At 44.8% G+C, this 21,731-nt stretch overlaps 1 protein-coding gene and 1 long non-coding RNA gene across 5 annotated transcripts; one reads left to right on the top strand and one right to left on the bottom strand.

Moving 5' to 3' along the window:
* The first annotated feature begins 274 nt into the window (after nt 1-274).
* Nucleotides 275-5,684, top strand: LOC116653670 (uncharacterized). Its single transcript, XR_014947970.1, has 5 exons — nt 275-525; nt 1,333-1,426; nt 2,047-2,127; nt 2,986-3,156; nt 3,572-5,684. It is a non-coding gene; the product is annotated as an uncharacterized LOC116653670 (long non-coding RNA).
* Nucleotides 4,954-16,231, bottom strand: GORASP2 (golgi reassembly stacking protein 2). 4 transcript variants are annotated; one of them, XM_015868524.2, is made up of 10 exons: nt 16,105-16,231; nt 11,258-11,338; nt 10,271-10,474; nt 9,748-9,834; nt 9,185-9,315; nt 8,479-8,611; nt 8,230-8,353; nt 7,785-7,874; nt 6,719-6,814; nt 4,954-6,011 (listed from the first exon to the last, which is right to left on the bottom strand). In XM_015868524.2, exons 1-10 carry the CDS (start codon nt 16,165-16,167, stop codon nt 5,692-5,694), a joined length of 1,329 nt encoding a protein of 442 aa, XP_015724010.2. In that variant the 5' UTR covers nt 16,168-16,231; the 3' UTR covers nt 4,954-5,691. The 4 variants fall into 4 exon arrangements, with proteins under 4 accessions (XP_015724010.2, XP_015724011.2, XP_085408660.1 ...); XM_015868525.3 differs by having other exon boundaries at nt 7,785-7,871; XM_085552534.1 differs by lacking the exons at nt 11,258-11,338; nt 16,105-16,231 and adding an exon at nt 10,808-11,084.
* Between the last annotated feature and the right edge of the window lie 5,500 nt (nt 16,232-21,731).

Below are 21,731 nucleotides of genomic sequence, written 5' to 3'. Positions count from 1 at the left end.
CTTAGGAAGCCGCTGTCACTGCCTGGGACCACATTTGTTCTGTTCCCTGGTTTGTGAGAACTCCAACCCACCTGGGGGCACAAACTGCACTGTGAAATGACTTCTCATATCTTTTCTTACAATTCCAGCCATACCGTCATGGAGGATCAGAGCTGAGCGGTGCCTGCTGACTGCTACAATGAGCCACGGTCTATAGAATTATCAACCTTTTCTTGCAAATTCTGATGTTCTGTAAGTAAATTGTGCTGTTTCTCCCTTTGCTTGATTTTTCCAGATCTTGAAGCCATGCAACCAGCGCGCATCTCCAGACCCATACAGTGGGAGGACCGAGGTCTTCAGTTTGTTTTTAAGGAGGATTGTTTTGAAGATTCAGAAAACTCTATTTTCTGGGGAAATGAGCTTGGAGGATAAGGCAGAGATGGTGGCAGGGTGGACACTGCTGACTGTGTGCTACTGACTTAGCTGTGTGACACAGCACACGCGTACTGCAGTGAGAAGAAATTGAAGCTGTTTCTCTAACACCAGGTGAGAACGCAGTGGAGTTTGTTGAAGCTGCTTGGTTGTTTGTGGCTAACATTCGTTTAGGATCAGGACCTCTGGAACGAGCTGTTTATTCCAGACAGTGCCGTAATGCCCTCACAGCACAACAGAAAGTCCAAAAGAACCAGTGCTGGGACCTCATTATGTTCAGCACCCCTTAACAAATATTCAAGTATCAAATATCAAGTACAGCTCATAGATCTGCATTGCTTTTACTAATGACTATTACTGGAGGAAGGCCCTTTAATTAAATGAAATCTTGGTTTATCTTCCAGCATCTTCTTACCTTACTAGGAAACCTGTGTCAAGTACAGGCTTTGCAGCTTGTGTTCACCTCTCTTGTTTTGTTTCTCAGCTGGGCTTTCATAGTTCACCTAAGCTGCAAATTCCATGAACCAAGCATGTAAATTTGCAGTCACTTGCCTCTGCGAAGAGTAAACAGCTCTCAGCCATGAGAACTGCTATTAAAGTGAGCTGTTTTGCTGGCAGAAGTGGCTTTCCCTGTTGCTGTGCGTTGCCCAAGGTGATCCTGACCTCTGTGGTCTCTCTGAAGTTCTGTTGTGGTTGAACTGAGCAACAGCTTTTATGAAGGATTAGCTGAGCGTAACAAATACAGGACACTGTGCTGAGAAACTTGTACAACATTGCACAACTGAGGAGGAGCCCTATCTTCTGATCCCCTGGGATCAGAGGCCAAGAACTCGATTATTCAGTAGAGCTGTACTCAGCTTGTAAGCACAGCACAGTCATGTTTGCAGTCTTCTCTTAGGGGCAGAAATTCTGCCTTTGCAGGTGCATGAGTGTACAGTAGAGGAGGTTGTGTGACTGATGGGCAGAGATGGGGCTGCACTCACTGCTGGTACTCGGGAGGAGGAGCCTTCCTGAGGTAACAAACTGCTGAACCCCGCTTAATCCTTCTCAGCCTGAGCAGGTCTCTGCATGCCTGTCCTGGCTGGGCCTGAGTCTTGATGCGGTCACTCACGCCAAATATACCATGTCACAAAAACTGTGGCTTGGTACTAATGTGCAACTGCAATAATATGCAAAGGGTGTTCCTAAGGAATAATCAGTTCCCAGAGTGAAATTCTGATCTGTTGGTTGCACACTGGCACCACAGTGCATCTGTGCAGTATGCATAGTGGCACCTAAGGATTAACAGTTGAGGCTTCAGGAGAAGGGCACACGTTCCTTACTAAACTTACTGAATTCTGCAGCAGTCTGATGTCTAACAAAATACCTGTGCTTTGGTTTTCATGGAGCTTTAATTCCTCAGTTAGGGTAGGTGATGGGGTGGGCAGAACTGGTGAAGTTAAAACCTGAGCTGAATGCAGTTTTGTTTGACTTGGGGAGCTGTTTTATGAGATCATTCTTGCACCTTAAATAATGAACTTAAAAAACCCCAGTGTGCAGTGGTGAGTATTGGCTCTCCCTTATATGGCAGCTAAAACCCAGAGTTTCTACCACAGATGGTACAGGCAAATCACATTAAGAATTTTGGCTTTTCAGTAGGATGCCCAGCACAGCTCTGCCCAGACGTGTAGCGAATCCTTGGCACTGTCCTGAAGAACGCACAGAAAACTACAAAGCGTGAGTTGCTTACACGCTGTTTACGAATGCAGAAATATTTTGCAGTGTTCTCTTTTTGCCTACATCCATGACAGGATTCAAATCTAAAACGAGAGAGATTCTAGGTGCCCAACCCCAATTGCTGAGCCAAACCCTCAGCTTGATGGCAGCAAGGCCTCCATGGCAGGGGTGGGATTGTGAGCACATTTGACTAGTACAGACCAAACGCTGTGTGTAATTGAGGAAGCCATCACAATCAAACATCTCTGATCCTTATCCTGCCCCCTTCAGCTTGATTCCTTCATCAGCATTCACTCACATCTCTCAGAGGCTGGAAATATTACCCGGAGCTCTCCTTCAGCATTGTACTATCTAAAACAAGTCCCTGCCTGTAAAGAGCTGTTTTCTTCAAAACGGTCTTTGCTCCCGCCCCCATGGTTAGCTTGGAAAGCTGGCAGCAAAACTCTGCATCTTTGAAATAGCTTAAGCTCAGCCCATTGCTGCCTTCAGTTAGTTGGTTTCACAGTTACCTCTTTGTGATTCTTCAAGGTAATATCTGGCATACAGCAGCCAACCTGGCAACCATTTGAATACAGTGTCTGCTGGAGAAAAAAAGAAGACGGAATATCATCACTGCAAAGCCTAACCTTCTGAATTCAGCCTAAAAGAACTATTGCATGCCATCTCGTGGCACCACACTGCTATTTCCCAGAAACACACTGGAGCTCCAGCCTTGTCAGTGAAGTTTAATGTTTGATGGGTTTGCTTAAAAAAATGGCTGCCAGGATCCTAGAAAGAGCCTATTGTATGGCCAGGCTGAAGCGATGAAGCATTCCTCACCGGTAACATTTCACCCATGTTTGTGCTCTGACTTTGTAGCCTCAGCAGCTGAATCCTGGCACTGCAGCAGAGTCTCAGTCTGCAGATTCCACCTCTTCAGTGTGCATGAGTGATTACTCGAGCAGAGCTGTAGCTGCACTTGCAACAAGCATCTCAACCACCGGCCCCAGAGCAGCCTTCTGCAGAACAGGATGCTCCACCTTACAATAAGTAAGTCACGTGCACATTCTTCGTTCTGATTTACTGCCTCTGGGACAGTGGCCTTGCCTTCTGTCAGCATAGGAAGAATTCCATGTGCTGGTGTATAAAATAAAGCTGATAGGCCTATTCCTAACTGCATTAACAGCTGAATACATAAATACATGGAAACGTGGTAAGGTTAGCTGTCATCTCCTCGGCGTACCCTAAGTACCTCTTTAAATGTCCCTCTGTTCTAAGGGGAGAAGAGCCATCGCAGAACTCTCATCAAGAAGTGATATAGGTACAGTTTCACTAAATCGAGCTAAGGAAATGTGAAATACCAGGACAGAGAACAACAGTACAACTTTGGGTCTTCGCTGATGTTTTAAATGCCCTGATTTTGACTCTTTTTTCCTTACTTTCTTTCTTTTTTTCTCGTTTTTAGTGGCTTCTTAGCTGGGAGGTACAGCTGAAGTTCTGCACCACCGAATCACTTCCACATATGGAGCTGTGTTATCTTCAGCAGAACCGCTTCTGGCTACACTGAAACACCGCTTTGCTTCCATTACTCTCATAATCATCACAGCGTGGATATATAAAGCAGTCAGGAAAGGACCTTAAAATACCTAACAAAAATGCATGACTTCAGCCTAAGCATTCTGTTCTATTTTTTGGCTACTGGAGACAACTATGCAACTATAGAAGTCCACAGCTTGCAGTTGGAAAGCATAAAACAGTCCAGCTAACTTGAGATGTTAGTGCAAAGAACATCATACCACACTAACAACAGAGAAGGCACTGAGTTATGATCAGCATCCTGGTAACAAGTGCTCTACGTTGGGTATGTTATGAAACTTGTATTTATACTGCTCTTGGATTAGAGGAGGAAAGCAGCTTTGTTGAGGACTCCAACTGGGACAGCATGTAAAGAAGTTCCAGGAAAGGCTGTTAGGCCAGTGAGGCTTTATGAAGCTCAGGAGTAGCAGATGTTCTTTGTATGCAGCAAAGAAAAGAGGGAACATCTTCTTATTCCAGAGTTTAATTTTGTTATATGTAATGCTGGAGTTAGAAAATAAAATAAATGGAGAGATACACTGTGAGAAGCACTGAGCCCTGCACTTAACAAGGAAGAAGGACTTCAAACACCAAGCAGTCGAGAAAATAAATTTGCTAGCAGTGTGAAAAAGTATTTGGGGTCTTTAACAGATCTCTAAATAGATAATGGATGATGAGGGAACATGCACTGGAGGGCCAGAGGAAAGACAAGTGCTTAAGGGATAAAGATAAGACAGGACAACAAATATATTAGATAAGGCTGCCACTTGAACTAATTCGAAATGTTGGGATCAGCAATCAAATGCAGCTACTGTTCCAGAGAGTGACCAGGCACACTACATCGCCAACAGGAGACAAGCTCCAGATAGCTGCTGACAGCTAGAAATCAGACTTCACGTGTAAGTGAAATTCCAGTCATACAGGAGGACTGGAGTAGTGTGGAAGCATCTGATCCCAGGAGCTGTGGCTGTCAGCTGGAACACAGCACACATACCAGGCTACACAAAGTGTATCATCTGCTCTAATTCCACAGTGTTCATCCCAGCATCGGTTCCAAACAAACAGGAATTACTCGCAAGCAGATTTTGTGACTCATTGCTACAGCGGATCTAACCACTGTGGACCCTGCCTGCATGCCAAAGTCTGGCCTTCCTTCTTGGATCCATTCCTCAGGAGAAGAACCTTTTTACTGATGTGTAGCAGAGAGCTGAGCTAAAACCAGAAAAAACTTACAGTATTAAACAAAGAAATGTGCCATTTTGTCACACAGGGTGAAATTCCAGGAATTTATTGCTGTACGTTTGCTTAATCCATTAATTTGTCTTACAGTCGTCATGAAGTGCCAAATTGTGTGCTACATGTAACATAGATCCTGTTATTCCCTTCCGAATGCCATTTTACAGTGGGTGTGTGGAGCAACACAGCAGCAGTCACAAAACATGGCTCGAGCTTCTCTCAAGAGCTTAAAAATAAAGATTTGTATACAAGCTGAATACCGACATGTTACTTAACAGGTCACCCAGCAGTTCTAATAGGAATATCTTCAGGTGGAAGTTTGCGCTGTTAAAATTTACGACTCAGACCAAACATCCTCATCCTCACTGCGGTAACAAGATACTTGCAAAGACAAGAACTATGGTATGTAAATGTCGCACGCAGGAACTGCTCCATTTCTATCAGAAGCAAAAACTGCTACTTAGAAGCAAGGAGAGGCCTAGCTAAGGCGATCAGCCTGTGTTAAAAACGTACACATCCAGGTTTGGCAGTGGAATTCTGTTGACCACCTTGAATGTTTCTTTATTGTGGGTTTTTTTTGGTTAAGTACAAGTACTCTTTCCCTCCCACCAAGAACACTTTATAAATCCCCTTATTTTCATTATACCTCCATATTATTTACAGGACTCCTAAAGATTAAGTACAAACTAGTATGAAATTAATGATAGCTTGCTCTTCAAATATGTATCCCATGGCTAAATAAATACCAAGCCATTCTGACAGAGTGATCTGGAGTTACGATTCAGAAGCATGTGTATCTGTGATGCCAGATGCCTTCTCATTCACAGCAGAGGATTCGCTTGATCTGTCAACAATAGTCGCCTTAGAAGTTGGGGTAGCACTATCCAAGGTGAGTGGAGAGGTCTGTTCTACATTTACAGTAGTGCCAGGGTCAACAGAAAAGCTTCCAGCTTGAGTCATGGTGGGAAGCAAATCTGTAGGCACTGTAGATACCTCTGTGACCAAAGGAAGCAGAGGAACGCATTTTGGTGGTATCAGTGGAGGTGTTATTCCCATTAGATTCAAAGGCGGCAAAGAAGGAAGGGTTGGCATACCTAAGAATAAAAAAAAGAACAGTCAGCTGCTATATACCACACAGATCTAGACAGATTCTGAGTTAGTTTAACAGTTTTCCCTTCTCTAAGCCCCTGTATATCCTTGGAGAGAACTCAGCAAGTTTGTTTCATAGCCTGATGCATTTATTTCAGAATCAAAGAATCAGAATAAACTCCAGTTTGCTTCCAGTCCTCTAGGGAGCTGGGACTAAATTACCAATACCGGTTATTAGATGTTTCCGGCCAGCAACAAGAAATTAGTAAGAACTTACTTCGTGTAAGTGTCTAATTTCTTCTTGGTTACTCTAAGCGCATCTTCAGCACTTTGATTCAAAACCATACATCTCATATTAGTTGGACCCTCTGGCATTCACTCAAGATTCTTTGATTTCCTTGTCTAGCAAACAAGGAAACACTTTGTCTTTTTCTACCTGTACAACTATGTACTTTCTTTCTCAGCACAGGACAATCCCTTTGGAGATCATAAATTGGGTAATACAAGATGCAATTAAGTGCACAGGCTTAGTGCTAGTTCCTCTCAAAACATAATCCCTGCCTACCCAATCTGGGCACTGATGTCAGCTCCCATTTCCAGCAAACGCTCCATTTATCCTCTTCAGGACTCCAGCAGATGGTTCTAAATGAGTGTCAAAGATGGTCACGGAGAGACCTCCTATTACAGCGTTTCAGTTTGCAGGAGCACTTACCAGGCTGTACCATTTCTGGAACGATGTGTGGCGCCGGTAAATTAAGTTTGGACAGATCAGGCAGGTTGGGAAGTCCCGCTGGTAATGGCATCAGACCTGAGAGGAGAGAGAAAATTGCCAGTTCAAAACTTGGAGTTGTTCTTTATCTCTGATTGTTTCTGAGATCTTATGATACCGCTTTACATCTTACCATCCTTACACACAAAAATGCAAGTTCACCTAAGTTTCATCTACGAGGCTGTGAATGAACAGCTGCCTGAAAAGTACAGAAATCCCAGCGCTTTTCTTATTTCAAAGAATGAACAGGAGCTTTTTCCAAAGCTTAGTTTTCAGCAAAGAGAGCTGTCTGACTGCAGCCCTGCACAGAAAGACCTCAGTTCTTAATCTGAGTGCAGAAAACTACAAGAGGATGGAATTCAGAAGGAAACAGCATTAAAGGTCGGAAATGTTGATATTAGTACTCATTTTATAGCTAAAGTTAAACACAAAAATATATATAGAGAAGGCAAAACAGCAACTTTCAAGGTCAGGAAGGGTTGAAAATACAGTGCAGAACAAGCTGAGCATTAAAAAGGAGACCACTAAAACAGAGTTTTTAGAGGTGAAAGGAATGCAGCAACAGGCAAAAAAATGCCTTCCCATATCTTCTTTTCTGCCCTGATGTCTGAGGAAGAAATACAGAGTAGCATGCAGCTTCACAGTTTCCAAAGCATTTTGCAACATACAGTGTATGAAGTGTAAGAAATAACAATGTACCAACTGAAGGACCATTGCAAATAGCACAACTAACACCTGGAGAAATCCTCAGTGCTGTGTCTATTGTGCAGGGCCCTAACAGGTCAATGATTATCAGCTTTCTTGCCAACTCAGACCTCTGTGCCATAGACATGCAGCACATATGGCTCATCAAAAACAATTCATAACATTACAGAGGATATATGAAAGTGTTTTGATATGAAATGCCTACATTATGTGAAGCTGTATTCCCCCGGCCCCCAAAAAACAGTGGAAGAGACCAGCCCTTTCCTTTTTTCTTGTAATGTCTCAAGCCATGTTACCTACTCACCAGGTAGTGTTGTTGCTGGGTTAACTGGTGGCACAGAGGTAAGGGACTGGCTGACTTGTGGTGGTAACAACGGGACTCTTGGAACTCCTGCTGGAGCACACAGGAAAACAAATGTCAGTTATAAGAGTACTACATTTCAGCGACCGTAGTCCTCAGGAGAGTATAAATGAATAATTGCTCACAGGAGATTTGTTATTTGCCTTAAATAACCATAAAACACCAATGAAGAAAAACAGTATTCTATAAGAAAAAAGATGGGTGTTATTCAGAAGTTATCAAATCTCTCCTGAGCAAGTAAAGCACATTCAGAGTGAAATACGTTATTGCATCACTCTAGCCTTTGTTGTCAAGAAAAGTTTGGAAAAGAGAAAGAGAGAAGTTTCTTTTCCATTATGCCCTCTATAAAACCAATGGAAACATGTGTCAATCCACCCTCCATACTGACCTGTACTGAGAACATTAGTGACAGTAGTCGAGGGTGAGCTAATAGAAAGTCCTGACAGACTCTGCTCAAGTCCTACTGGCCCAGGGGGTAATGCCGGTGAGGGGTTAACTGATGACAGCTGAACCTTTTCAGGAGGAAAAACAGAAGGTTACATAATCAGGGTTTGTTTTCATAAGAGCCAATAAAAACAGAAAAGCGATGCAACCCCATAATCCATATTACAGAGCCAAAGAGATGACTACATCTTACCTCTGTAAAGCCATCTTTGAGAGGGCTGAGAGATGCACTGGGCAGCTGTCCTGGGAGAGAGATTTTCTTTCCCTCTTCAAATGGGCGGGTAGGTATCCTATGCAAATACCCATAGCCAATGCCACACCCTAGGCTTTTAAAATATGAACACACAGAAATCAGTAGAATTATTAAATTATAATAATTAAAATTATTAAGACTCCCCAGCAAGCAACACACAAAGGACTGAAGGTGGCAGCACATTTCAAGATCAGTTCTGCACAGTCATTTGTGTTTACAGAAAAGAAGGCCAAGTGTCTGCTATGGAGATACAACACCATGAGACAACAGAACCAGGAACTGTAACTTTCAGCAATAAACATTTAGCACAGAAGTTTATTGTTATTTAAACCAAGCAGCTGTATCAGCTGTACCGCCATGGAATTCAACTCGTTCCTGTTGTTTGCAGCTGCCTGTTCAGGGTATGGTGCAATAATGCAAGAATATACTTCAGCCTCTTTAGTATTTGAAGTCTAATGCAGAAAGCATTACTAACTAGAACTTAATTTCAAGTAAATGTGTAATTGACTGCAGCAGAAATCCCTTGGATATAAGGCCAGTCTTTCCTGGGTAATGCAAAGAACTAAAGCAAGCAGCTTCTAGACCAGGGCTGTAAGGAAGTTGTCCCACCCCTCCCTGCTCCCAGTAATGTACTTTTTTCCCTTACCTGCCTTCTCCACCCCAGGCAGAATTTGGAGTTATCACCACTTCCCGGCAGTTATCTGTGTCTGTGTTATATACATACAGTTTTAATGGCTTTGCTTCATGCGTTTCAATAAGGGAGAAGAGATCTTCAGTCTGCAAAATGATAATGACCTTAATTATCATGCAGTCATTATAATTTGATATGAGACCAGCTTCCTAGTCCTAACTTTGTGTCACAAAACCTAATAACTGCTACAAAACCGTGGTGCTGCTGCTTTATCATAAGGACAACTGTGCTTTGCCAGCACAACTCAGAAGACATATGAGACAACCTCAGATTTGAAATCTCTTTATTTGAACTTCTTAACGTGAGCATTTTGTAATCTAATATCTGCCTCGATAAAGATTTAGGAGCAGTTCTTAATTTCCATAGTTGCGTTTAAGCACAATGAAGAGGCAATGAGTGAGAAATTCTTCCTTTTTGTATTAAATTACTTCAGTTGGCACTGATGGAAACAGCCCTAGTATACTTTCTGCTTAAGAATAAAAACAAATGAACATGAAGAAACTTAAGCACACACATACCTCGTTCATGACAGTATCTGCTCCAATGATATAGTCACTATGAGGTCTGAGCCCAGCTAATGCAGCAGGAGAGTTTGGTTCCACTTCCTAGTTTAAAGAAGGAAAGTAACAAAACATTACAGAACAGCCATGGTGCTGCACAACAGCTTACATGCACACTTCACACAAGTCTGGAGTCAAGCAGACAAACTTCTTCAACTCTGATCAAGTTTTCAACCCAGAGAGTAAAACAAACCTGAGCCTGTAAAACAATGGCTGGATGACAGTCTTGTTAGTTACTGTTACAAGGGGTTCTGAATACTGTGCAGGAAAACTGGTTTAAATACAAGACTTGCTAATGTTCTCAAACACTGTTTTACTTCAAAAGCCTTTCAAAAAACAAAGCCAATGAAAAGAGAACAGAGCAATTTCAGCTCATGCCTTGCATGCTCCCCTGCAAGTTATTTTCCAGTAAAGAGACAGAAAGTTTAACAGCAAACAACAACTTCTGGAGAAAGAAAAATACTTGAAGGTCTGTACGTACCAGTACGTGCCACACGTTTTCATTGGCCCCATCGAAGCTACAGAAACGAATGCTCACCCCCAGCAGGCCCTGCCCACCCCACATGTTGCTGGGGGTCACAGACGTTTCCCTCAGTTCCAGTGTCTTGCTGCTGTACACCAGCATTTTTACAGGTTTTTCAACGTTGGCTTTCAACAGGTCCTTGAGTGTGTCATTGTCTTTATTCTGTGAACGTTCAAACAAAAGTGTGATTTAGTGTTGAACACAGCAAGCATCCCATTCCACAGCAACACTTTTGTATTTCAGAGGCCCGATGAATGCAGGCATTCTTAACTCCGCAGTTAAATTCTTATGACAGAAATGCCAGATGACCAATTCCAAACTGTGAGTTTGGAGAACTACAGGGCCTACTTCTTATGCCTCCAAAGAACAAAATCCTTTCAAGTAGAGCAGATATGCCCAGAACAGAGATTAGGATAATTCACCATAGGCTGAGCTCTTTCCATATGCTCTCAGACGTGCCCTGGAGCTCTGCAGAGACTTTCATGAAGAGCTTACCTACAGCTGCTTCCTACTGCTCTGATGGTTTGCTCTGCTTGGAAACTTCCTCACACGATTCCTGCCCAGCTAACAGCTTTGACAACAGTTCTTTCAACCTTCTTGTTGTGACTGAAATGAGTTCAGAGGTTCTCATGCTGGCAGTTTTATGGATGCACAGTGGGCACCAGCACGAGCAGTGAGAGGTACAGCAGCAGACAGTGCTCTCTCCTGCCATGCAGATATTTGCAGAGCTCTGCATCCCCACTCCTCCGCTTCATTTCTGATCGAATTCTAACTCCAAGGTGAAAGAAATCAATCTCTGAAGCAGTCAGGCTTTCCTATCTTAAGCCAAGAATATATTTCAATATATACATATTTTAATAAAAGAAACAGAATTATCTCTAGCAGTAAGATTCCCAGCACACTGCTTGTTTCACAGTCAATACTGCACAGCAGCAGCATACTTACCAATCTCGAACCATTAATAGACACAATAAAATCAAAGAATGGCTCCAATCCAGCCCTGTGACCTGGGGAGTTTTCTTGAACCTAAGAAAATTAAACAAGAGTTCAGCAAAAGTGCGCCAATGCTGATTTACAGATTAAAGTTATATTTCCAGCAATGCAGGGCTGCAGCTGTGTGAGCACAGGTTGCCATCCCGTGGTCACACATCCTTGCCACCGCTCTGTGAGAGCACCCACACAACCCGCAATCCGCTGCCATACCAGCACAATAATTTATGTGCTGTGCTCACACGGGGCCCAATGACTGGCCACACTGCCCTCAGAATGTGAGAGGATGCTTCTAATTCCAAAGGGAACAGCTGAGAGATGTACTTTTGTGTGTTGTTTAGTCATGATGACATGCGTTGCCAATAGACAAAAGAAACCCCAACACAGCTATCAGATTTCTCCTGCAGCCTTTGGAGCGCAGTGTACCTTTCCTGCTCTGTAAGCTGACCCCTCTTACTCCATAGCTTTTTCTTTTACAAGCTACATTTGCCTTCTGGAAGTTCTGCGAAGTGTCAGCCATGTGGTTTGTCACACGTTCATCCACCTGACAGGGCTGGTACAAATCCAGACAGTCATTCAGTGCCCGTCTGCTTCTGCAGGAATTGAACTTTCTTAATATGACTCATCCAGAAAAAAATACTGTAATATGCGAAAAAAACCCACACTTGCTAGCTACTAAAATTGGCCTGTTTGAATCTGTTTACCTCCTCCTGACACAGTCACAAAGTCAGAGGTTGGAAAAAGCTCAGATGACTCACATGTGCCTTCTGCAGCAGATGCCAGAAGCCTGGGACATCAGTGTCCCGTAGTCTCAATATTCATTAAAGAAAAAATAATCCGGAATCAGTCGTTCCGCTAATTGCTTTCAAAATTTGGTATAACAGCCAAGTACAAATTCGACATTATCCCAGTCACAGCAATAAAAACAACTGAGGTAGAAATCACATCACAGAAACCCACAGTCCCAAGCAGAAGCGTCTCTGCAAGGCGCCTGCCTACAGCGCTGTGCACTGGGGTGCTGGCTGTTGGCTCAGCAGCCATGGGGCAGCTGTGGGAGCACAGCTCTGCACCAACAAGCAGCCAGCACACAGCACAGCTCGCTGCAGGGAGCTCTGAGCTCAGGTTGCATCTCAGCAAAGGATAATCAGCATTCTGGGAAACAAGAAGGCACAAAGACCTTCTAACAGAAATAACAACGATCCCATTTATCCATACATACGTTCTCAGCCCTCGGTCCATCTTTGTACTTCCCAACTATTGAGTCACTTCTCTTTGTAACTGAGTAAGAATTAAGGAGGAAAAAAAGCCTCGTTCTCTAAAAGCCAGCTGTTATTTCAGACATGTAAGTTACAGACACCTGTGGGTGAATGCCACAACTGTCTGTCAGTGAACAAAACCAGAGGCAAAGGGAATCAGCTGAGCTGTGGAACTGCCACCCCAGGAGGCTTTGAGGAGCAAGTGAAGAAAGTCCATGGAATGCTGAATGCCAGGAGGAAGAGGAAGGTTTTGTGACCCCTTCATTCCCATCCAACTGTGCAGGACTTGAGCTGCTCAGCCAGATGGCAGCACTGCTGACTGCACCTTGCTGTCAGGAACAGGTTTCAAGGTCAAAGCAACTGTATCACTAAGAAAACTTCTGAGAATACAAAGTTGCACTGTACTGAAAATGTTTCCAAACACTGTAACTCTATACCCAGATGCAGGTGTTACGTTGTACATGTTATAATAAGGCTGTGGTCACAATTAGGCCCTGAGCTACAGTATGTAGAGCTATGTGGAAACCATCATCTCTGGAAGCAGACGAGGGCTCTCATCACCTCTGAAAGCAGCTTATCTTCTACAAGTGCCACTTCAGCCTCATAGAAGCCCAACTTCAGCACTACACACACAGCTCGTAGGGAGCAGGAGCTCTAAAGCTTCCCCTCCCAAAATAAGAAATCCTTTCTAAATAGTATTTACTTTATTAGAAACAAAATGCTGCATAAACAAGTTTGCTTGGTACTTCTTTTACACACTCCATGAAGGGCAATAGAAGTTCATGACGTACAGTCTGTTAAGCCATTCCTGTTAGGTCTCAGAGAACCACTTTGATTCCGTCAGCTATTTCAGACACGTGACATGGTGTAACTGTATTGAATTTCTTTACGAAACAACCTGCTTTGGAGACAAAAGGCTTCATAGGCTTTTTTAAGAAATAAATTCTCTCCACACGGCATCAGATTTTGCTCTTAGCACAGAGCACTCACATCAAGCATCAAAAACTGAGCCTCCTTTAGAGGAGAAAAACCCTCTTTATGGTCACGTTTGTAACCCCACCACAGCAAACAGAGGCACTCCAGTTAAGTTAGAAATCTCAACATTGGGCACTGTTGGTGAGAGCAGCACAAAACCATGACGATCGGAAACAGATCCGTAACACAGGTATACACGGATACAGATATATATATGATTTACCCAATTAAAACACTGAGCTCACAAGTAAAGCCTGCTCAGGTTCGGACTGGAAGTCAGAACAGCACTGCCCAGCACTGCCACCAGGGCACAGCTCCACTAACAGGGAAGTTGAATGTTCTGCCATTGAAGAACAGCTTACAGAGCACCAACTGCAGAGTTACACTTGGGAGAAACTAAGGGGAAAAGCTCTTGTGAATGTATGTCACATATATATTTCAGTACAAGCAGCCCATGTTACAGTTGCTGAACTTCAGAGTTTTTCTCTACTTTGGGTCTGCAATCCCAACAACATCCAGCACTGGCTGAGCTCCTTTCTGACCCGGATCATGATGCAATTTCAACGTCTACAAACAGAAAAAAATAGTTGTTCGTGGTTGCGGCATCTGAAGACATCAGCAGGAAGGTAGGGCAGTGACAGAGACCCACAGAGGCTCTTCTGGGTCCTTCCCTGTGCTTGATGGGTGTTGGGTATTGGGTAGGTGGTGCCTGCGTGCACTAGGGATGGTGCTGCTAAACGCTGGACCATCAAGGCACAAGAATGCATTCTGACTGGGTGTGATCTGATCCCTGAGATAAATGCTCGTAGACTGTGTTATTCAGTGCTAGTAGGTCGGAGAACTGGAGGTCTCTGAATCTGCAGACACACTGTGGGTTTGTTGACCCCATACGACCCTGGGATTTCTGGTAGATGCTGGTGCAGATGTTACCACACTCCCATTGTGATCTTGGCCTAGAAAATGGCCAATGGAACCAACGGTGCAGCTTGTTGCAGGGAGGGGCGGGCAGAACATCTGGGATTGTGGAAGGGAATCAGTGTGCTGATGCTGCTTACTGCATGGCTACAGTTGATCTATGTGCCACTGCCAAAATGTCACATAAGTGGTTCCATCAGCCAGCACTGTCACTACACAGGTATATGGGAAATTGGTAATCACAGCCTGAACCTCTGATTAATCAGCTGTGGGAGCACAGGTGAGAGTAATGTAGCTGTGCTCCCTGAAGGGGTGGAGCTTGACTCCATCTCCTCTAGACCTCATTTAAGGGCTGACCACTACTAAGGCAGCATCTCCTGGAGATTGTTCTTTGGTGGAGGTTGCCTCAGCATTTTCCAGTGAAGGTATCCATACTGGTGAGTTTTCCTTATCAATAACCTTCTGAATCTCTGTTACCATCTTTGTTACCATCTCTGTATCATTCCTCTTTGCTGCTGTTGTGTGTTTTCAGCTTTGCAGGCACTACAGCCTCATCTCTTTGGTATATTATTATATATATAAAGAACAAGCCTCTTTCAGAGCACACCTTTCACCTGTCAAACTACCAACACGTATTCTGAGGTGGAAAAGAAAAATCAAAATGGATTATTACACACTAATTAAATAAAAATGAATAAGCAAGGACTGCCTTGGCTGTAGCTTACATGGAAGTGTCAGCGCGTGACTGTTTGGATCTGCTCAGAATGTCACCGTTTGCTTTTCAACAGCATCACACCAGATTTTAACGCCTGGGAGACCATCTCTGTTCATTATCTACAGACAGAAACCAGACAAGCCACAGCAGCACTAATTCACAGGAGCAGTACCTGTACCCCTTCATGTGCCCAAAGGGTGGCACTGTATGGAGACAGAGAGCTGATGTGGCAGGCTGGATGCCAGCACTCACCATAAGGGTGCTGCTGCTCTCACTACGGCACGTGGCAAACGCAGTGATGTGCACACAGCTGTCAAAACATTGCCGGCAAAGCTCCTGCACCGCCCCGTGCATCAGATCCAAGGGCAGAACCCACCTTCTGCTCTGCTCATCGAGCCCTGTGCTACAGCAAGGGCTGCTCACAGATCCCGGGCACAGCCTAATAAACGTTACTGCTCACAGAGCCGTGGTGACGGGGCTGCACGGTCACTCCCGACAGCATCGCGTCCTCCCTGGCTCTCCACACCCGGCCTGGCGATGCGCAGCGCTGCCCGCAGCTCCCCGACGTGCCACCCCGGCGGCAACGAGACGCCGCAGCTCCATCAGCCGCAGTGACGGAGCGTCTGACGGCAGCTCCGAGCGATCAGCGCGTTGGGAAGAGCCGCGGGACAAGCGCCCCCCGCCCCGAGGCCCGGCTGCAGCCCGGCACAGCCCGCACCGGGCCGGGGCCCCTCGGCGCCAACGAGACCCAGGATCGGCCCCAGGAGCGGCAGCGCCCCGATCCCGCTGTGCTGTGCGGGGCTCCCCGCTGCCCGTACAGGGCCCTCACCGCGCCGCCCTCAGCCCCGGCCCGGGGGCCGCTCGGTGCTTGGAGCCGGGGCAGAGGCCCATCGGCGGCCGCCGTCCTACCGGCCCCCGGGGCCCGCGCCCGCCGCCCTCACCCGCAGGACGTGGTAGCCCTCGGTGCCCCCCCCGGGGATCTCCACGCTCTGCGAGGCGCCCATGGCGGCGGCGGCCGCACCGAGCCCGGCCGCACGGACGTGGCACTCGCTCCCGCCCGCCTCGGCTGGGGCGGGGCAGGCCGCGCGCGGGGCACGCCGGGACGCCGCGCTACAGCGCCCCCTGCCGGAAGAGGGACGTCGCCGGGCGTGACGTGATACGGCGGCCGGCAGAGGACACACGGCTGAGACGAACGGCCGCTCCGCCCCTCTCGCTCGTCTCCGGCGCGGTGTCGCCCCCTGGCGGCCAGGAGTTGATGTGCAGAGCGAAGGAGCCCACACGGCAACGCGCGGCTAAGGAGCAATATCTGTGAACTCGGTCCAGTGCTCTATAGGGAAGGCCAGGCTGTAACAACAAAGAAACACAGAAGGCCCTTTTAAGGGAAAAGGACGCAAAGCCTATGTAGGAAATATGGAATATAATTACCTTGTATGGGAAATTGGTAATCACAGCCTGAACCTCTCATTAATCAGCTGAGGCAAGTGTCGGGTCAGCTGTGGGAGCACAGGTGAGAGTAATTTAGCTGTGCTCCCTGAAGGGATGGAGCTTGAGTCCACCTCCTCTGGACCTCATTTAAGGGCTGACCACCACTAAGGCAGCATCTCTTGGAGACTGCTCCTGGTGGAGATTGCTTCAGCATTTCCCAGTGAAGGTATCCTTATTGGTGAGTTTTCCTTATCAGTAACCTTTTGAATCTCTGCTACCGTCTTTATTACTGTCTCTGTATCATTCCACTTTGCAACCTAAAGGTATAGCTTAAGAGCTGATGAGAGCAAACTCCATTTGCAGAAATTAGCCAATGCTATAACCTACCTCTTCCTTTCTGCACGTATCTCACCAGCTGCATTTCAAAAGTGATTAAAGTTAATGAGCTGTGCTTTGTGGTAGGACCGTGAAAACTTAATTGACATAATTAGTTGTGAGATAGCAAGTGCATCTTCCTGTGTAACAACAAGTCATCGTCTGATAAGAATAATAATGTACTTAACAAATAAATCAAGGCCCTTCTAACGTGTTAGTAAAATAATGAAGTAGAAGTGGCACATGTGCAAATGATGAATTATTAGTCTGGAGGCTGCACGCCACATTGTGTGAATAAGATGGATGTGAAAGTGGCTTTTCTGAAACTGCCAGCTATGGCTAAAATCCTGTTTCCAGTAGGCAAAACAGCCACAGCACCCTTCAGAGGGGATGTGTTCCAAACCCTTCCAGCACAGGTCGTCCTCCCTGCACAGAGCAGGAAATGCAGTGGCTGAAGAAAAGCAGCTTACTTCCCTCCTTAATCCCTCTGCATTATGGGCGCTAGGCAAGCAGGAATGAAGATGGATGGAGAAACCAATGTGTGTGTGGCAGGAAGGGAGCTGCTGTATGCAGCACTCAAACCTCTGTGTTTGATCAAAGCATTCAGAAGCTAAGACAGGCAGAAAATGATGATTTATTGCAGAAATGGCCTTAAAGTCAAATATGCACAAATGTACCAGAACAAAAGATTACAATAGTTAAGAATCAGCACGTAATTTTAACCAACGTGTGCCTTTAAAATTAAATTAAGTGAACACTACCAGAGCTATGGGGAGGCTTGCATCTCTATATGTAGGGTAATAAAATGCTCAGAGGGGGGAGTTCAAGGCAACAGAGCAATAGTGCCCAGTGACTGAGAAGAGAATAGGTCACAAGGCAGCTGCTGGTTGTAACAACTTTTATCCCTTAAACAATCTCGTTTGTTCCTGCTGTTAGTGTATTGCTTGGTACAAAGAATTGCAGGACAAAACATCTGCTTGCTGAGTCCAGTCACAGCATAACAGGACCAGGCTTGGGGGGAGCCATCAGCAGTCTGATGGATGTCTGCAAACAATTCATCTGTTAGCAGTGCTCAAGGAGATGCTGTCTCCTTTGCAAGCAGTCAGGGAACAAACTATGGCTACTTGGAAGGCATCCACCTGGCTGTGCACCTTTAGTACCTAGTATTTCACTATACTACAGGGCATAAAACATAGGTCCTTCAGCTCTACAAAAGAGTAGCTCCAGTTTGCACAAATGGCCCCTAAAAGCCTGCTGACACAGAGAAGCCTTACACCTATCCATTAGACTGCAGCAGCACTCAGATACTGCTTTATCTTAGTTCAGGAGCAGTAGGTGTTTTGAGGGTGAGCTTATCTAATAATAAGAGTAAGACAGAGGAGGTCAGCATGTGTGCAAATGTGAGAGGTGTGAGGACGAAGGACCTGCGTTTGACCTGCTACAGAAGACAGCTGCAAAAAGACCAGCGTGTGTGCAAAATGCAAAGACAAGCAGTAGTGAATCACTTCCGATGGAAGCCAAGCACCAGTGAGCCTCAGATCAAGCAATCCCTGAAAGTAGGCAGGCTGTGATTAAATACTATGGTCTGATGCTCTAAAAGTTAATTAAATACAGGAGTAATGAGGGGCTTTTAAGAGCTGTTTTTATGGTCATTAGTTGCTATGCAGCTGAAAAGGGAATGAAAAGCAAGTTTGGAAGGCATTAGCTGAGCAGGGAGCTCTCAGGCATAGTCTTCCCAATGACAGTGCTGCAGGGCTCGCTCTCCCTTGTGCTCAGCAAGGCACAAAGAGACCACTCTGTCTTGACCTGCAAGCTTTGACTTCCTGACATTTTTTACCACTATAAAATATCCAACAATCCTCATTGCATTGATACAGATTTACACCATTGCACAGGAGAGGGGAAGCAGTTAGTTTGAGGTAGTGAGGAGTAACTTGTCCCCACACAGAGGTGCTGGAGTTAGTAAGGCCATCAGCTAAAAACACGAACTTTCAAATACTGTGGTATGCAGCATCTTCCTTTCATCAGAGGGAGGAAGGGCCACACTATCACAGAATCAGACCTAGCACACTGCATCTCTGTAGGGTGGCAGATAGCTGGAAAAACTGCTCTCTGCTCTCCCTTCCAAGCTTCTGGCAGGAGGACACATCAGAGATGTAGTCAGTATTGTCATGCTCTGGTTATTATCAGGAACAGTTCCTCCGGCTGCTTTAATTTGCACTGAGCACTGCAGATGCCATCAAGAGATGAGAGGGACTGTAAAGTTACTCTATAACCTTCTTCCTCAAGTGAGCTGAAACCAGAATTTAGGCTTTTATCTCAGAAATCAGAAACTCCACATGTATGGGAAACTGGTAATCACAGCCTGAACCTCTGATTAATCAGCTGAGGCAAGTGTTGGGTCAGCTGAGGGAGCACAGGTGAGAGTAATTTAGCTGTGCTCCTGGAAGGTGTGGAGCTTCACTCCACCTCCTCTAGACTTCGTTCAAGGGCTGACCACCACTAAGGCAGCATCTCTTGGGGGTTGCTTCCTGGTGGAGATTGCTTCAGCATTTCCCAGTGAAGGTGTCCATATTGGTGAGTTTTCCTTCTAAATAACCTTTTGGATTTTTGATTATTTTTCATCATCTTTGCTGCTATCTTTGTATCACTCCACCTTACAGGGATGTATGACTAGAAGCAGGCATATCAGAGAAGAATAACCTTCAAGTACACGTACTCACAATAAAAGAAGCATTGATGAATTGTTAGGAGAGGGCACAGAGTTAATGAAAAATGTCAGTGTTTCAAAGAGTTGCTTGATTATTCACTAGGAACTAGCACAGTGTACATGAAATCATGGACAATAGGTTGGCTTCACTGTTAAAACAGAAAAGAAGTCTCCTTAATATATTGGGCTGAAAAGAGGGTTCATAATAGAAACACCGATAGGATCTTAATTATAGAAGTAAATTGCACAGACTAAGGCTCTGACCACCCAATTTAGGAATTAGAATGCAAGTATTTAAGAGGCTTAATAGGCCTGCTACTATTCAGCTGTAGATAGCAGCTGGCTTTGGGGGTACTTTAGCCAGAGATGTTGCATAAGAGGGGATTATAATGGTGCATAAATTAAGTAATTTTCAATCACTTCATTACATTACGCTTACATGTGTTGTCAGTGATTTTCAACCCAAGAGGTTAGCCAAAAATTTGGAGTTTTAGAAATTGATTACAAGATTCCTGGGTGATAGTCAGAGATTTGCTGCTACAATCCTTTTTACCAATAACATGTTAAATTCTGTTTGTTTGTTTAACATAGTCAGTTCAACAAAAGAGTATGTCTGGATGTATATACAGTGATGTGTACCATCTCTCTTTTGGTTCTATAAAGGGCTCTAAGATCTTGTATCTTAAATAAAGGTCAGCTACATTTTGCTTCTAGCTGCCATTATTGAGAGCTGGCATTGAAACAGAAATGACAGGTTTCAGTAAATGCGAAAAATACCCCAAACCCTGCTCTAAGTTTTCCAACTCAAGTTTTATGCTTCAAGATAAAACAGCAGGAGAACAGGAAAGCAAATGTATAGCTTGACCTTATTATCAGTGGACAGGTTCTGCTGAGAGATGTTAAGACTCTACTGGATGTGAGCAGCACAGGGAAAGGCTTATGCTAAGGAGGCCCAAACTTAAAAATGAGTCATGGGCTAAATCTTTTTGCGTCCCATCCTGAATGATGATCCATTTGTTATACTTGCCACAGAGGCTGAACACATGGCCTTCCTGGCAGAAAGTCCAGACCTTTTCTGTAGGTCTTACAGAGTTATTGCAAACATACTAAACATTAAGGAAATAAATTGCACTTGGCTTGACAGACTTAACCAGGAGTGCCACATATAATTCTTGAGCATCAGGGACAAAAGACATCCTTGGGATTGTTTCATCCCCAATATCTCATTTTTTAGATTTGGCCTTCACGGATTTGGCTCTTGGACTACAAGGGCAGCTCTAAGAGGAACAGGAAATGCACAGGTACCACGAGAGTACCTGGAGAGTACTGGACAGTTGCCCCTCTGGGAAACCGTGGCATTTTGTTCTGTTTCCCTGAATACAGGATAGTGACTTTTTTTTTTTTTTTTTTTTTTTTTAACTGGCATAATCTACAACAGCCACTATATAAACTCCCTCTTATCATACAGATTGCTGCTGTCAGGTTCCTTGCTACTTTCTCTTGTCTGGGACAGGCAAATAGGGTGAGAGAAGAAGAAACATGAAAGCCCTAGAAGGTCCCTCTTTCTAGAAGGAAGGAATTAAATAAATGATATCCATGGGGTGTTTGGGAAATACATGATAAATACCTTACTTGGACTGGGACTGCAATGATCTGACTACATAGGCTGTACATGTTGTTCACAGCACTCCCTTTCCCTACTCAAAAAGCTCCTGCTCTCTGATAGCCCTCCTACGAGCACTCATTAGTCACGGAAGGGCGTGTTCTTCCATCTTTTGGAAAGCTCCAATCCAAACACCATTTAGCCCCTTTCCAGCCATGCTTGAAACAATACATGCTAGCTCAGGGAAAGCAATTTGCTTTAGCCTCAGGAAAGGATATGTTTAGTCTTTGTTATGTTTTGAGTTATTTTCATCCCTAACACGTTCCATGAAAGCTCCCGCAACTGTGTATTTCTTAAGCTATTTTCAACCCCTGTTTAGAAAAAAAAAAAAATATTATCTCCCTCTTATCTTTTTTTGCTCTAAGAAGTCTTTTGTGATTTATGTTCCTCTGCCA

Source organism: Coturnix japonica, chromosome 7 (assembly GCF_054131305.1).
Source record: "Coturnix japonica strain WE chromosome 7, WE-NBRP24, whole genome shotgun sequence".
NCBI classification, from domain to species: Eukaryota; Metazoa; Chordata; class Aves; order Galliformes; family Phasianidae; genus Coturnix; species Coturnix japonica.
This window is presented reverse-complemented; position numbering and strand designations above follow the sequence as displayed.

Bases quoted from the DNA above. Each gene is read 5' to 3' on its own strand.
- GORASP2 (XM_015868524.2), bottom strand. From the start codon at position 16,167: ATGGGCGCCTCGCAGAGCGTGGAGATCCCCGGGGGGGGCACCGAGGGC. The intron at 10,475-11,257 runs GTAAGTATGCTG...GAACGTTCACAG, and splicing joins CTATTAATGGTTCGAGATTG to AATAAAGACAATGACACACT. The intron at 8,612-9,184 runs GTAAGGGAAAAA...ATATTTTAAAAG, and splicing joins GCCTGGGGTGGAGAAGGCAG to CCTAGGGTGTGGCATTGGCT.